The sequence below is a fragment of the Carassius gibelio genome, chromosome B22 (genome assembly GCF_023724105.1).
Source record: "Carassius gibelio isolate Cgi1373 ecotype wild population from Czech Republic chromosome B22, carGib1.2-hapl.c, whole genome shotgun sequence".
NCBI lineage: Eukaryota > Metazoa > Chordata > Actinopteri > Cypriniformes > Cyprinidae > Carassius > Carassius gibelio.
Genome location: NC_068417.1, coordinates 16792985 through 16809363, shown reverse-complemented (window position 1 = coordinate 16809363; position 16379 = coordinate 16792985). Strand labels below are relative to the sequence as shown.

The following is a 16379-nucleotide window of genomic DNA, read 5'->3' as shown; positions in this document are numbered from 1 at the left end:
AAAGCGTCTGCTAAATGCATTCATTGAATTTAATTTAATTTAGTATCTGAACATGTCTGTTCAGTTAGTGTTATTTATTTATTCCTTTAAAGGGATAGTTTATTCTAAACTATAAATTCTGTCATCATTTACTCACTTCTATGTCATTGCAAATGAGTAAGACTTTTTCTTCTGTCAAATACAAAATAAGATATTTGGATAAATATTATGGAGCTCTTTTTCTATACATCAGTAGTTTTTAGAGATCATGTCTGTCAAACTATTTTAAAGATGCAGTCACTTACTTTTTTTGGTTAAAATTATCCAAAATCAATATTTGAGCAAGAAGTACATAACCAGCCAGGGTTCAAAACTATCCCCTTACTTTAGCCTCTTTTAACAGTGGTTATCTTATAATAATATTTTCTAATTTGAATGGTTATGGGTAGGTTTTCAGGGGAAATTGGAGCAATGCATTGTGTCATTACGTCACATCTGTAAACACGAAGTTGTCCCGGCTTCTAGGCTATCACATGTGAGGATCCTGCAGCTGAAGGATCGTTTATAGCCTTTTCTCACAGCAGGTTAAAATCTGTGATTACTAAGTACAAGATTCACACCTGTGTTGATGATTGACTGCCACACACACACACACACACACATACTTTTCAAAACATCAGCTTTATCCACGGTGGAGCCGTGCCAGAGCACAACTCACGCAAGGAAGATAATTCTGCAAAAAGCTGCTATTGTAGGATTTCAAACAGAGGCAAAACTTATGGACTGCAGCTTTAAGTATTATTACGTGTCATCTGTCATAAAAGTATCATATAATTTGTTTACTATATTCAGAGTCTGCTCAGGTCAAGTGATGGCTTGTGTGTGAACAGATAGAAATATGAGAAATTATTCACTGATCATCTTGAGCTCTCACTGAGCTCTGAAATGCACCACAAAAGCTATTTGGGTTACAATTACAGCAAAGAGTTTCAGCAAACAAACACTTAAACTGCACATGGCTGCCAGTAGTTTTCTCTGAGAACCTGGCCTCTTACAATCTAACAAAAATCTATTGAATCCTTCCTGGTATTCTCAAATTTAGTGGTTAATTGACTCAAGTTGCATTTTATTTAAATTGTGTTTCAATATTGAGGACAACATTTCCACTATCTGCTGAGCTTGTGCTGTAGCCCAAGTTGATGGGCTTTTGGGCCTACTAGGACCTTGACAAACAGATCTGTCAACATTTGCAACTTTCATCAACTTCCGGTGCATCCTGGTAAGACACATTAGTCCTCCTAAAAATGCTAAAACATCTCCTTGTGGGGAGGATGCTGTTGTCACAATGAGTGTACTCTCCCAGTTAATGGAGCAGCAGAAAGCGATTTATAATGATATGTTATTGCAGCAGCAAGATAACTTCAAATGTTTTATTCAGCTGATCATGGATGGAACTAACAAAAGATTTGATAGTGTTATCAGAGATGTACAGGAGCTGAAGACCAGCTTGGAATTTACCCAAACAAAGTTTGAAGAGGAGAAGATGGTATGCACTTTGAGATTGAGGCAAAGATAAAGGCATTCGAGACAAACATCACTACTTCCAAGCTGGAATTGGATGCAATGTTCAACAAGCTTGACTACATTGAAAACCAGAGCAGGAGAACAGATATTTTAATTGATGGTATTGCTGACGAGAAAGGTGGGAATTGGTGTGAATCAGAGAAAAAGGTGCGTGAAATGTTTTCAAAAAACTTGGGCTTAGATGGAATACACATGGACATTAAGCGTGCCCAGAGACTTGGTCAGTTTCAGGAGAGGGGAAGGCCAAGGAAAATTGTCAAATTTGTTCACATTAAAGATAGAGAGCTGATTCTTTCTTCTGCCAAGAAATTAAAGGGCACTAGGATCTACATTAACGAAGATTTCTCTGAAGCTGTGCAACATAGGAGGAAAGAGTTGTGGTCGAAGGTGAAAGCTGCCAGAGAGAGAGGTGATAAAGCGAGTTTGAAGTATGATAAACTGATCATCACCCCAAGGGCTGGACAAAGTCAGTTATTGGCCTAATAAGCTTAAAGCTCAATTTTATATATGGTTGTGTACTCACATGTGTTTGTGTGCAGGACTTATATGTATGTATACTTGATGATAAAATAACTTAGGGTACAAGATATTCAACTAGATTATAATATATGACTTATTTACCTTCAACTAAGATGACCAGTATAAATAAACTACCTAAAGGTTTAATCCTTGCACATATTAATATATGTAGTCTAAGGAACAAAATTCAAGACCTGTCTTTATTTTTACAATTAAACAAAATAGACATACTTATGATTTCTGAAACTCATCTGGATCACTTTTCTGGACAATTCAGATGTTGATATAGGGGGGTTTTCAATTTATAGAAATGATCGAAACGGTTTGGAGGTGGTGTGGCCATTTATATACGGGATCATTTCCCTGTTAAACTGAGACACGACTTAATTCGTGATGATATTGAAGTGTTATGGATACAGGTACAACTTCCAAATTTAAAACTGATTATTCTTGGTTGTTGTTATAGGCCACCTAGTTCCAGGATAGAGTATGTAAATGGTTTATGTAACATGCTAAACAAGGTGACTGAGGAAAACAGAGAGCTATACTGGCTGGGTGATCTAATTATTGATTGGCTGTCGGATATTTGTCCTCTGAAGAATAAGCTTAAAACTGTGACAGACACGTGGTTTATCTCAATTAATGGATCAGCCAACAAGAATTTCTAGTAACAATACAAGATCTTTAACTTCAAAATGTATTGATCATATTTACACTAATAATCCTGATATGTGCTCAACACCCGTTTCTGTAACAGTTGGCTTTAGTGATCACAACTGTATTGCTGTCTCTAGGAGAACTAAGCTACCTAGAGCCTGTCCTAAAATCATTATGAAAAGATCTTATAGGGCATTTAATGAGGAGAGTTTTCTAAATGAATTGGATAATATTAAATGGAATATGATAAGTGACATTGATGATGTGGATGCATCTCTTAATTTATTTATGGATTGTTTTATGAGAGTTGTTAACAATCATGCCCCATTAAAGAAATTTAAAGTTAAAGCCAAAAGTGCTCCTTGGGTTGATACGGAGTTAAGGAGCTTAATGGCTCAAAGGGAAGAGGCTAAAAAGGTTGCGGTTCTTTCTGACTCTTTTGAGGACATCAGGTGACCAAGTTGAACAGAGTGAAAAAGAAAAAATATTTTCTGAAGAGAATTGACAATAGTGGTACAGTTTGTAAGAGAATGTGGAATGTACTCAATGAAATCATGGGAAAGAAATCTACTTGTACTTCTTTTGTTGAAGTGAATGGAGTTTATTTGACTAAGCCAAAACCGATTGCAAATTATTTTAATGATTATTTTGTTAATAAGGTTTCTAACTTTAGAGAGACAATGAAATACACTGTTGATTCCAACTCAAATGAGCTAATTTAAAGGTGTATTATGAAAGATAAACTGTGTAGTTTTAAATTTCATCAGGTTAATGTTGTGCAGGTGGAAATGTTGCTGAGATCTTTGACTGTTGGTGGGTCTGCTGGTACAGACAACTTGGATAGTCGGCTGTTGAAGTTATCAGCTGGACATATTTCTAAACCAATCTGTCACATTTTTAACAGATGTCTGATTAGTGGTGAATGTCCAAAACTTTGGAAGGAGGGTAAGATAATTCCTTTACCCAAAGACACAAAATCTACTTTCTGTGGTCCAAATAGTAGGCCTATAAGCATTTTGCCTACTCTAAGTAAATTATTGGAAAAATTTGTATTTAAGCAAGTGCAAGATTATTTTTCTAACAATGATTTGACTACAATGTTTCAGCATGCTTATAGGTATGGTCATTCCACCTGCACTGCAATGACACAAATGTCAGATAGTTGGCTAAAATCAATTGATAATTCAATGCTAGTGGGTACACTACTACTGGACTTCAGTGCTGCCTTCAATGTGATCGACCATTAAATTTTGATTTCCAAACTTATGGTTTTACTTCTTCAGCAATCAAGTGGTTTAAGAGCTATTTGTCGGAGAGGTCGCAAAGAGTTTATTTTAATGGTGCATTATCTTGTAGCAAGTCCCTGGATTGTGCTGTTCCTCAAGGAAGTTGCCTTGGACCTTTGTTATTTTCAATTTTTACAAAGATATGCCTTATATACTCAGTAAGGCTACATTGACTATGTTTGCTGATGATACTACTCTTTATTATGCAGCCCCTACATGTTCAGAGCTTAATCAGGTTCTGTCTTGTGAGATTAGCAAATTGTATAACTGGATCAAAACAAATAAACTTGTTCTAAATATTTCAAAAACTATGAGTATAATATTTGGTTCTAAGTATAGATTATCTGATAATCCTAAAATTAATATACAAGTAAATGGTCAAAATATACATCAAGTAAAAAAGGTGACGTTTCTTGGACTTTGGCTTGATTCCACATTGTCATGGTCTGATCACATTAACACAGTTGTTGCTAAAATGGGTAGAGCTGTTGCAGTTACGCGTAAATGTGCACAGTTTCTAAATTCACAGCTGTTTAGTCGTGTTGTTTGTACATTGGTTTTGTGTCATTTGGATTACTATTCTGTTGTATGGTCTGCTGCACCAAGTAGTCATTTAAAAAAATTACAAGTGGCACAAAACAAGGCTGCAAGACTGGTTCTTGGTTGTTCTTCGAGAACTAGTGTTGCAGAGATGCATGAACGTCTTGCTTGGCTGATGGTCAAGCATAGACTATATTTTAATATGTTAGTATACCTTCATAGAATTATTAATACTCTGACTCCTAAATTTCTTTATGATAATATAATTTACTATTAAGATATGCATTCACATTACACAAGAGGGGCGAATAGTCGACAGATCTCTTTACCCCTACCTAAATCTGACTCTGTGAAGAGGACAGTGTTTTATAGGTCAATTGTGTTTTGGAACAATCTTCCAGTTGGGGTTCGTGAGATCAAGGGAAAAACTGGTTTTAAAAAAAGACTAAGACTGTATTTGTTGTCAACATCATAATATTGTCTGGATTGGTTGAGTGAGGTTGTATTATGTGCTACGTTGTTTTTCATTATTTTATTGTTTTAATTAGTACTTTTTGTATTTTTGTATTTTTTTTTCTCTAATGTGTATTTACATATGATATATTTGAGAGTAATTGTGATTGTAATTATTGGGTTTTGTATGTATTGTTTGGACCCCAGGAAGACTAGCTGTCATCTCGGCATCAGCTAATGAGGATCCTTTTAAATAAGCAAATAAACATGAAGCTTTTTTCTGAATTAAGAAGATTTACAGAATATGAACTCATGTTCTGGTGTCTTTATTGTTATTTGTGGAGGTAACTTTGTGAAGGCCATTATAAACTCTCATTACTGGTGTTGGTCATGTAATTAGAATATGATCAAAAAGTTGATTTATTTCACTATTTCCATTCAAAAAGTTAAACTTGTATATTATATTCATTCATTACACACAGACTGATGTATTTCAAATGTTTATTCCTTTTAATTTTGCTGATTATAACTGACAACTAAGGAAAATACCAAATTCAATATCTCAGAAAATTAGAATATTATTTAAGACCAAAACAAAGAAAGGGTTTTTAGAAATCTTGGCCAACTGAAAAGTATGAACGTGAAAAGTATGAGCATGTACAGGACTCAATACTTACTATTGATGCTCCTTTTTCCTGAATTACTGCAGCAATGCGGCGCGACATGTAGTTTGGGTTTTGAGTCTGTGGGACTGCGCAGGTGTTATGAGAGCCCAGGTTGCTCTGATAGTGGCCTTCAGCTCTTCTGCATTTTTGGGTTTGGCATATCGCATCTTCCTCTTCAAAATACCCCATAGTCAGGCGAGTTTGCTGGTCAATTAAGAACAGGGATACCATGGTCCTTAAAAAAGGTACTGGTAGCTTTGGCACTGTGTGCAGGTGCAAAGTCCTGTTGGAAAATGAAATCTGCATCTCCATAAAGTTGGTCAGCAGCAGGAAACATGAAGTGCTCTAAAACTTCCTGGTATACGACTGTATTGACCTTGGACCTCAGAAAACACAGTGGACCAACACCAGCAGATGACATGGCACCACAAACCATCACTGACTGTGGAAACTTTACACTGGACCTCAAGCAACATGGATTGTGTGCCTCTCCTCTCTTCCTCCAGACTCTGGGACCCTGATTTCCAAAGGAAATGCTAAATTTACTTTCACCAGAGAACATAACTTTGGACCACTCGGCAGCAGTCCAGTCCTTTTTGAAGCGAAACGCTTCTGACGCTGTGTGTTGTTCAAGAGTGGTTTGACACAAGGAATGCAACAGCTGAAACCCATGTCTGGCATACGTCTGTGAGTAGTGGTTCTTGAAGTGCCGTTATCCCTATTGTAAACTTTTTCCTACAACATCTTTTCCTTCCCTTCGCCTCTCTGTTAATGTGCTTGGACACAGAGCTCTGTGAACAGTCAGCCTCTTTTGCAATGATCTTTTGTGTCTTGTCCTCCTTGTGCAAGGTGTCAGTGGTCGTCTTTTGGACAACTGTCAAGTCAGCGGTCTTCCCCATGATTGTGTAGCCTACAGAACTAGACTGAAAGATCATTTAAAGGCCTTTGCCAGTGTTTCGAGTTAATTAGCTCATTAGAGTGTGGCAGCGGGTGTCTTCAGTATTGAACCTTTTCACAATATTCAAAATTTTCCTTAGTTGTCAGTTATAATCAAAATTAAAAGAAATAAACATTTGAAATCTATCAGTCTGTGTGTAATCAATGAATATAATATACAAGTTTCACTTTTTTAATGGAATTAGTGAAATCAACTTTTTGATGATATTCTATTTATATGACCAGCACCTGTATGTGGAAAAGACCTGTATGAAGATTTTTTTTTTTTTTTTTTAATCTGCTCATTCATTAGTACGTAAATAACAATGTTATATTTAGTTATATGATGATGAAAAAGATGTACACTCACCTAAAGGATTATTAGGAACACCACTTCAGAACTGCCTTACTTCTATGTGGCATTGATTCAACAAGGTGCTGAAAGCATTCTTTAGAAATGTTGGCCCATATTGATAGGATAGCATCTTGCAGTTGATGGAGATTTGTGGGATGCACATCCAGGGCACGAAGCTCCCGTTCCACCACATCCCAAAGATGCTCAATTGGTTTGAGATCTGGTGACTGGGGGCCATTTTAGTACAGTGAACTCATTAGCTGTGTCCAAATTCAGGGTCTACATCCTTCGGAGGACGCATTTGAAGGATGTTACGTCACAGCGCCGCGACGAAGGCTGTCCAAATTCGTAGGATCCTTCAAATGCGGCCCACAAATGCGTCCTCTTTTTCCTAGAATTGGAAGGATGGGTGTGGTGGATCCTTTCGCGTCCTACCTATCCCATAATTCTTTTCGGCAGGACGAAGTGAGCGTAGCGGAGTGGGGGAGGAGTAGTATTTTCGATGTTTTTTAATATATATTTTCAGTGGTTTTCTAGTTAGGCATTTTGTTTTAGCGTTAAGCATTTTTTTTTTTTTTTACATTTGTACGTGTATATGTAAAAAAAAAAACAAAGTTTACTTTCGTAAACTAGCTTCTTCCTTACTGCCTGTGTGAATATCCCCTTACACACAGCTTATTTGTTAGTGATTGAAGCTGTTTTTAACGCTTCTAAGGACGAAAGAGCAGACAGAAGTGTTTATAAAGCTCCAGGGAGAGAACAATGAGCTCTTCACCCGCGTCTTGCTTTGCGCTGTCACGGTTGCTAGGCGACAGGATATGAGCAACAGTTAAGGGAGGGAACTGAAAGAAGGGTAGGCTGTCCAAATTCACAAACACCGACTTCCGGTTTTTGCGGTCGTCGGAGGACCCAATTGTCATGTTCAAGAAACCAATTTGAAATGACTCGAGCTTTGTGACAGGGTGCATTATCCTGCTGGAAGTAGCCATCGGAGGATGGGTACATGGTGGTCATTAAGGGATGGCAGGGTCAGAAACAATGCTCAGGTCGGCCATAGCATTTAAACGATGCCCAATTGGCGCTAAGGGGCCTAAAGTGTGCAAAGAAAACATCCCCCACACCATTACACCACCTCCACCAGCCAGCACAATGGTAACAAGACATGATGGATCCATGTTCTCATTCTGTTTACGCCAAATTCTGACTCTACCATCTAAATGTCTCAACAGGACTCATCAGAACAGGCAACATTTTTCCAGTCTTCAACTGTCCAATTTTGGTGAGCTCGTGCAAATTGTAGCCTCTTTTTCCTATTTGTAGTGGAGATGAGTGGTACCCGGTGGGGTCTTCTGCTGTTGTAGCCCATCCGCCTCAAGGCTGTGCGTGTTGTGGCTTCACAAATGCTTTGCTGCATACCTCGGTTGTAACGAGTGGTTATTTCAGTCAAAGTTGCTCTTCTATCAGCTTGAATAAGTCGGCCCATTCTCCTCTGACCTCTAGCATCAACAAGGCATTTTCGCCCACAGGACTGATGCATTCTGGATGTTTTTCCCTTTTCACACCATTCTTTGTAAACTCTGGAAATGGTTGTGTGTGAAAATCCCAGTAACTGAGCAGATTGTGAAATACTCAGACCGGCCCGTCTGGCACCAACAACCATGCCATGCTCAAAATTGCTTAAATCACCTTTCTTTCCCATTCTGAAATTCAGTTTGGAGTTCAGGAGATTGTCTTGACCAGGACCACACCTGTAAATGCATTGAAGCAACTGCCATGTGATTGGTTGATTAGATAATTGCATTAATGAGAAATTGAACAGGTGTTCCTAATAATCCTTTAGCTGAGTGTGTATAAGTATTTACCCAGAATGAATAGTTTAAAAACAAGTTTGTTCCTTTTGACATACTTTATTTTTTCAGTGGAAAATATTTTATTAACATTATTGCACATTGTTACAGAACTTTAGTTAAAGTCATCCAGAAGATGAAATAAGAAGCACGTATGAAGAATCATGCAATATCCTCTCAGCCATTAAATGATACTGACATGATCATTTGAAATCTCAATAATAATCTCTTCTTTTCTGTGTTTCTTTGTGATGCTGCCAGGGTCAGTGATGGTGGGAAATCATGTCCCTCTAAACCCTGAAACTGAAATACAGAGAGGAGATGAGATACAGTGGTTATTCGGGGTTAAAGACTCTCTCATCGCTGAAATCAAAGGAGAGAACAGAGAGATGAAGACATATGACGGTCCTGGTGAGATATTCAAGAACAAACTGAAGCAGGGCGAGACGACTGGATCACTGACCATCACAGACATCAGAACTGAACACTCTGGACTCTACACTCTGAAGGTCAGAAGAGGAAGAGAAACCTTCTACAAAAGATTCATTGTTTATGTCAAAGGTGAGTCGCTCGAGTCAGTTTAATAATGATCACATTCTTCCTCATTCAGTAATTTTGTTTCTGAAGTAAATTCAGCTCAAACTGCTTAATGTTTCCACAGATCATTTTAGTCTAAAGTGTTTCTGTCTTTGATTATACAGTGTTTTTAAAAAATCGCTCCAATGGCCTATTATTTGTCATATAACCACATGCTGTGACAAAGGGACAAAAGCCCCCGAAAATGAAATTACAAATAAGATTTCTGACTCTGATGTTCACATGCACACATTATTGATCCAATGGCATCTGTGTGTTTCTGTCTGTCTATGCACTGTTCTCACACATGAAGATATGAAGATATCAGTGATGGAGGGAAAATCTGTCACTCTACACCCTGATACTGGTATACAGAAAAGTGATGAGGTTCAGTGGCTGTTTGATGATAAAGATCAACAGACTGTCCTGACTGAAATCAAGAACACAAAGATGCTTATATATGATGGTCCTGATGAGAGATTCAGAGACAGACTGAAGCTGGACGAGATGACCGGCATACTGACCATCACAGACATCACAGCTGCACTCACTGGACGCTACACTCTGAAGATCACAAGAGGCGGAGACAAAATATATAAAAGATTCTACATTTCTGTCATCAGTCGCTCAAGTCAGTGTAATAATGATCACATTCTTCCTCATTCATTCGTTTTTTTCCTGAAGTGAATTCAGCTCGAACTGTTTAATGTTTAGATGGTAATGTCAGTCAGAGCTGTATTCAATGTTTTATACAGAACTTCATTTTCAGCTCAAACTCTTCACACAGCAGTGTAAAGATCATCTCTGATAACAGCGTCTGCATGATCTGTGTGTAGAAATGTCAAACTCTGATGTTCACATGCACACACACTTGTTCTAATGACATCTGTGTGTTTCTGTCCTTCTATGAACTGTTCTCACACATGAAGAGAGGAAGATAACCGTGACGGAGGGAGAATCTGTTACTCTAAATCCTGCTAGAAAAATAAGCAAAGATGATTTGATACACTGGCTGTTTGGAGATAAAGTGCAACAGACTCTCATAGCTGAACTCAATGTAAAGACCGGAGAGATCTTAACATATGATGATGTTGCTGATGAGAGATTCAGAGACAGACTGGAGCTGAACAAGAAGACTGGATCTCTGATCATCAAGAACACCAGAACCAAACACTCTGGAGTCTATAAACTACTGATCATCTCCAGCAGAGGGAATAAAGAACAGACATTTACTGTCACTGTCTGCGGTGAGTAGCTCAAGTCAGTATAATAATGATCACAGATCTTCACTGGTAGTCATTCTTCATAATGTTTTGCTTCTGCATATAATTCTTCTCAAACCATTTAATTTCAGACCCCATTCAGAGTTTGTTCTGTAGATTATTTCATTCAGTTTCAAAAATTTGTGAAACACTGTTCTGTTGCTGCCCCAAAAAGTACTTCCTTAATTTTTCATTTATATCAGCACACTGTATAAAGTTCACTATATTTATAGTTTATAGTATAGGATTTATAGTTTTATCTTTGAAATCTATCAAATCTGAAGCAGACAGTAATATAAAGTTTCTGTATAAGAAAACAGCTAAATGTCTTGATTTCAGACTGATAAAACAGAATCTGAATGATCATGATGTAGACATTTCAAATTCTGATATTCACATGAACACACTTGATCTAAAGACAAATTTGTCTGTTTTCTCTGTTTCTGTTTCTGTGTTCTTGTGGTTACAGATAAAGTGGAGGAGAAAAAACTGATAGGAGGAGATTCTGTCACTCTAAACCCTGGTACTGAAATACAGAGAGATGATCAGATCCTGTGGATGTTTGGATATCAAGACAAGGTCATCGCTCAAATCAGAGGAGGAACAGTAGATGATGATGTTAATGAGAGATTCAGAGACAGACTGAAGCTGGACGAGACTGGATCACTGACCATCACAGAGATTGAAGCTGAACACATGGGACTCTATAAGCTACTGATCATCAGCAGCAGCAGAGGGATCTTGTTCAAGAGATTCAATGTTTCAGTACCACGTAAGTAAAAGTTTTTTTGTTGTTGTTGGTTTTTTTTTTGTTTTTGTTTTTTTGAATTGTACTCAAGTGTAAGCGTGATGATGAACTGAATGATTAGTTTTACACTGAACTGAATTTAAATTCATTATATTGCGTGACTGTATTTGACATTCATTAAGTATTTTTCTCAATTTATCTGTTTAAAATGAAGACTTAATGCAGAGCAGGACATTAATACACCAATTAAGAATAAATATTTTAACTGCATTCATAAATATTGAATGTGTATTAAAATGTAGCATTTTATTTTTAAAGTATTAAAGTTATTAATGTTACATAATTAGTACAGTGGCAGATCCTGACAGAGTTAATAAAGACATCTGTCCAGGGCTCACAGTAAGCTGAGAGACGACATGAGACACTGTCTGTCCATACAGCTTTAAGATGTGATTTCTCTCATTTATATTTCTCTCATGGTATTATTTTAATGTGGAGAGTGCATTAACATGAGAGCACCTGCAGTTCTCTCAGATATACTGTGTGTGTTATTAATTGGCTCGGCTCTCGCTCTGATATTGTGTGTGCTCAAACATTATCCTGTGCAATATATTGTTGTTAGAAGCTGTCAACTATCAGACTTTATTGATTTACCAGTGAAATAACATTTAATAATTTACCAGGGGAAAAACTTTTAATTGAAAATAAATTAAGGATTCATTATTGTATGTCAAATATACAAATTTCATTATAAGAACTTTAAGTCAAGTTTTGTAGGTATTTTTACTATTTGATAGTTATTATTTGAGTTAAGTGCTTATATAGTTCTACAATAAAAGTTTATCAGTGCATGTTGCATCTTTATACCTTTTGTGGGCGACGTGTCTTATTGTGCCTTGGTCAACAAATAAGCCAGAGCTGCTACTACATGTACATGTATATACACACACACACACACACACACACACCCTTAATGAAACTTTACTGATATTATAATCTCCTTATTTCTCTGTTTCTATCTGCTGCTGTGACATGAAGCAAGGATTGTGGAAGTGAATAGGGAGAAATCTGTCCATCTAAACACTGATCTTACTGAAATACAGAGAGATGATGAGATAGAGTGGAGGTTTAGAGATGAATACTCTCCCATCGCTGAAATCAAAGGAGGGACTGGAAAGACACATCATGGTCCTGATCAGAGATTCAGAGACAAACTGGAGCTGGACGAGAAGACTGGAGATCTGCTCATCAAGAACTGTACATATGAACATACTGGAGATTATAGACTGAAGATGCGCAGCAGTAAAGGGAATAAATACAGGATATACCGTGTTACTATTAAAGGTGAGTCTCTCCAGTCAGTGAAATAATAATCACAGTTCTTCTTCCTCATAGATTCAGATATTTTTCTGCAGATAATTCTGATCAAACTGATTAATGTTCAAACTTCATTCAGAGTTAGTTCTGTAGTTCATTCTTAATCTATTATTAAAAATAAAAAAAAGTTTCTGCCTCATCTCAATGAGTATTTCATTCAGCTTTTATTTTTGGGCACGTTTTTGGTATGAAAGTGTCTACTGGTAACATGTTGTTAAATGATATGGATTTTGCGATACCGTGGATACTGTTAACAATATTGATAATAATCAGAAATGGTTACTGAGCATCAAATCATATTAGACTGATTTCTGAAGATCATGTGACACTGAAGACTGGAGAAATGATGCTGAAAATACAGCTTTGATCACAGTAATACAGTAACCTATGTGTTAAAACAATCATAGATCATTTAAACGGACAATATTTCACAATATTACAGTGTTTACTGTATTTTTACTAAATAAATGTAGCCTTGGTGAGCATATAATCAACAATTCCTGACAGCTGCACAATGGCCAAAAAACATGACACAATAAAAAAAAATACTTTTCATGTCTCTGTCCAATCCCTTACCCTTTATAGTTATATAAGGCTTAAATATTTTTAATGTAATAATATCGATATCGCCTGGACAGTGTAAAATATTGTGATATGAATTGTAGCTCATATCGCCCACCCTAGCGCTCTATAAATAACACAGAAATGTGTATTAGATTCTTCTCCTCTGAAACACAGCAAACTGTCTTTGTGTTGAACTGAAGAAACAGCATCTGAATGATGTTTCTGTATCATTGTGATCTCTGTTGTTCACATGAACACACTTGATCTAATGGATATCTTTGTATTTCTCTGTTTCTGTGTGCTGCTGTCACATGAAGAGAGGAATGTGGAAGTGACTGAGGGAGAATCTGTCCATCTAAAGACTGATCTTACTGAAATACAGAGAGATGAGGAGATAGAGTGGAGGTTTGGAGATGAAAACTCTCTCATCGCTGAAATCAAAGGAGGGACTGGAGAGACACATGATGTTCCTGATGAGAGATTCAGAGACAGACTGGAGCTGAACGAGAAGACTGGAAATCTGATCATCAACAACTCTACATATGAACATGCTGGACGTTATAAACTGAAGATCAGCAGCAGTGAAGGGAACAAAAACAGGACATACACTGTTACTGTCAGAAGTGAGTCTCTCTAGTCAGTGTAATAATGATCACATTTTTCTTCCTCAGATTTTTTTCTGCAGGTAATTCAGATCAAACTGATTAATGTTCAAACTTCATTCAGAGTTTGTTCTGTAGTTCATTCTTAATCTATTATTAAAGATTAAAACTGATTAAAGTTGCTGCTTCACCCCAGTGAGTATTTCATTCAGTTTTTATTTCTATCAGCACTGTGTAAATAACACAGAAATGTGTATTAGATTCTTCTCCTCTGAAACACGGCAAACTGTCTTTGTTTTGAACTGATGAAACAGCATCTGAATCATGTTTCTGTATCATTTTGATCTCTGTTGTTCACATGAACACACTTGATCTAATGGATATCTTTGTATTTGTCTGTTTCTAGATGCTGCTGTCACAAAAGAAGCGAGGACTGAATCATTGATGAAGGAAAAGACTGGTAAGAATCTGCTGTTTGCACTCAACATTAACTTTACAACACTATCATGATCTGATGTCTGTGATTCACCTTCATGCAGTTTATTCATTTAGATTTCAAACAAATGACTGTAAGTGAATTAAAGAGTGAGAGAAATGACCTTCTGCTGAATCTTTTCATGCTACAAACATCCGAGATGCAGAAGTCTAAATGAACCAAGTAAACTTTACATTTCAGATTACAAATTCTAGTAGATGCACGACTGAATTCACAAATGTAATTACAATTAATTTTTGAGAAAAGTGCTTAAGCTAAATTTAACTCCTCAAATGAGCAAAATGTGCTGCTGACAATATGTGTTAAATATTTTTTTTAATTGTAAATGTTTGACATTAGTTTTGATGTCTCATGAAGAAATCCAGATCAGTGAATCTTCTCTGTTTCTAATTCATCATTGTCTCTGTATTTTCCTTCAGATTCCAGAAGAAACCGAGAGAATGAATCAGTGACTGTAGAGATGCCACTGTTGAATAGAGATGATCTGAATGTAGAGAATGAGGAGGAGAGGATGAGTTCACTTTAACAACATAAGACCCGCCCACAAGTGTCAATCACTCTGACATCATCAACATGAATACTGTTGAGCTGTTAAACTTGCATGTACAAAGCTTCTTTAGTTTGAGATGAACCGAGAAACATGTTTGTCATTTTAATATTACACTTCATTCTTTTACTCTATTTAGCCTGATACTAGTTTGACTCACAGCTTTGATTTCGTGTGATTGTAGTCAGTGAGTGTCTGAAAGTGTCATTTATTTTTTATAAGATGTTTTACCACAGCAGTATCTTTGATTATTTTATTCTCTGTTTTATATGATAAACACCAGAAAGTATCAGATTAATGTTCATGTTCAGTGTTGATTACAGTCTGTTTCCAAGCTGAGGTCACAAAATCTTCTTGTTCTTCGTGTTCATAGTGCCTCTGTGTTCACGCTGAAGCATTTGACATGAGCCTTATTGTACTAGTAGCAAAACTATGAAGAAAAAAAAAAAGCCTTTTATTCAGTTCTAGCAGTGATGTGATAATACATGCGTTATGCTTTGTGTTGTTTTATTAAATCTGACAACAGCATCTGCTTGAATAATATTCATATACGATATTGATATGCCACTGATCGTACTATACAATATTTTCTGTCTTTTAGTAGACAAACGCTGATACTGCTTTTGCTTCCTAACAGAGGTTACTATATATATTCTTATATACATGTTTGAATGCGAGTGTTACAATATTAATAAATAATAAAAAGGCAAAATTGTGTGAAATGTGTTTTTCTTCATACTGTATGTAGTACACAATCAAATCTTACAGTCAGTGTAAAAATAATTAGTATCCTCTAGTTGTGTTGATCATATAGCAAACATCCAGGAAAATCAGATGAACACTACCTGAACATGGTAATGGACCCCACATTTATATACTTTTGTATTAAAGGCCACATTGTTTTTCTAAATTGTGACTAAAAAGCTTATGATTTAAACACTGTTTGTACTGTAACACTGTAATGAGAAAAGCTACAAAATAAATTTAAGTTTTTATCAAATGAGATAATTAAAAGATACATCTCAATGTAAGGGTCTCAGTTAAATATGTGCAGTTTCACATGATTAGTGTAAACTGTCACATGACCAGAGCAGTTTATTTCCTGTTTGCTCCACAAGAAGATGAAGACTGGATCACAGCTCCAAAACTAAAGTGTCTTAACATAAAGATATGGCAAAGATTTTTGGTACACATATTACACATACTAAACTTTTGAGTTACCGGCCATTCATAACTTCTACTTGCAAAAAAAAAAAAAATAAATAAATAAACCAACAGCTTGAGGCTTTCTAAACTGAATGTGCCAAAGCTGCAAATCATTTTGTGTCAGAACTAGAGGTGTGCGATATTGACAAAATAATCTCAATATTTTATTTTATTGATAAA

General features: G+C 36.4%; 1 protein-coding gene across 1 annotated transcript in view; it reads left to right on the top strand.

Moving 5' to 3' along the window:
• Positions 1–15423, top strand: part of LOC127988464 (uncharacterized) — a 53039-nt gene extending 37616 nt beyond the window's left edge. The window contains exons 5-12 of the mRNA XM_052591223.1: positions 9083–9382; positions 9711–10028; positions 10327–10644; positions 11129–11431; positions 12446–12533; positions 13754–13971; positions 14357–14410; positions 14866–15423. Coding sequence (XP_052447183.1) covers positions 9083–9382; positions 9711–10028; positions 10327–10644; positions 11129–11431; positions 12446–12533; positions 13754–13971; positions 14357–14410; positions 14866–14972 — 1706 coding nt within the window. The 3' untranslated portion in view covers positions 14973–15423. The remainder of the gene's footprint in view (positions 1–9082; positions 9383–9710; positions 10029–10326; positions 10645–11128; positions 11432–12445; positions 12534–13753; positions 13972–14356; positions 14411–14865) is intronic.
• Positions 15424–16379: the final 956 nt, after the last annotated feature.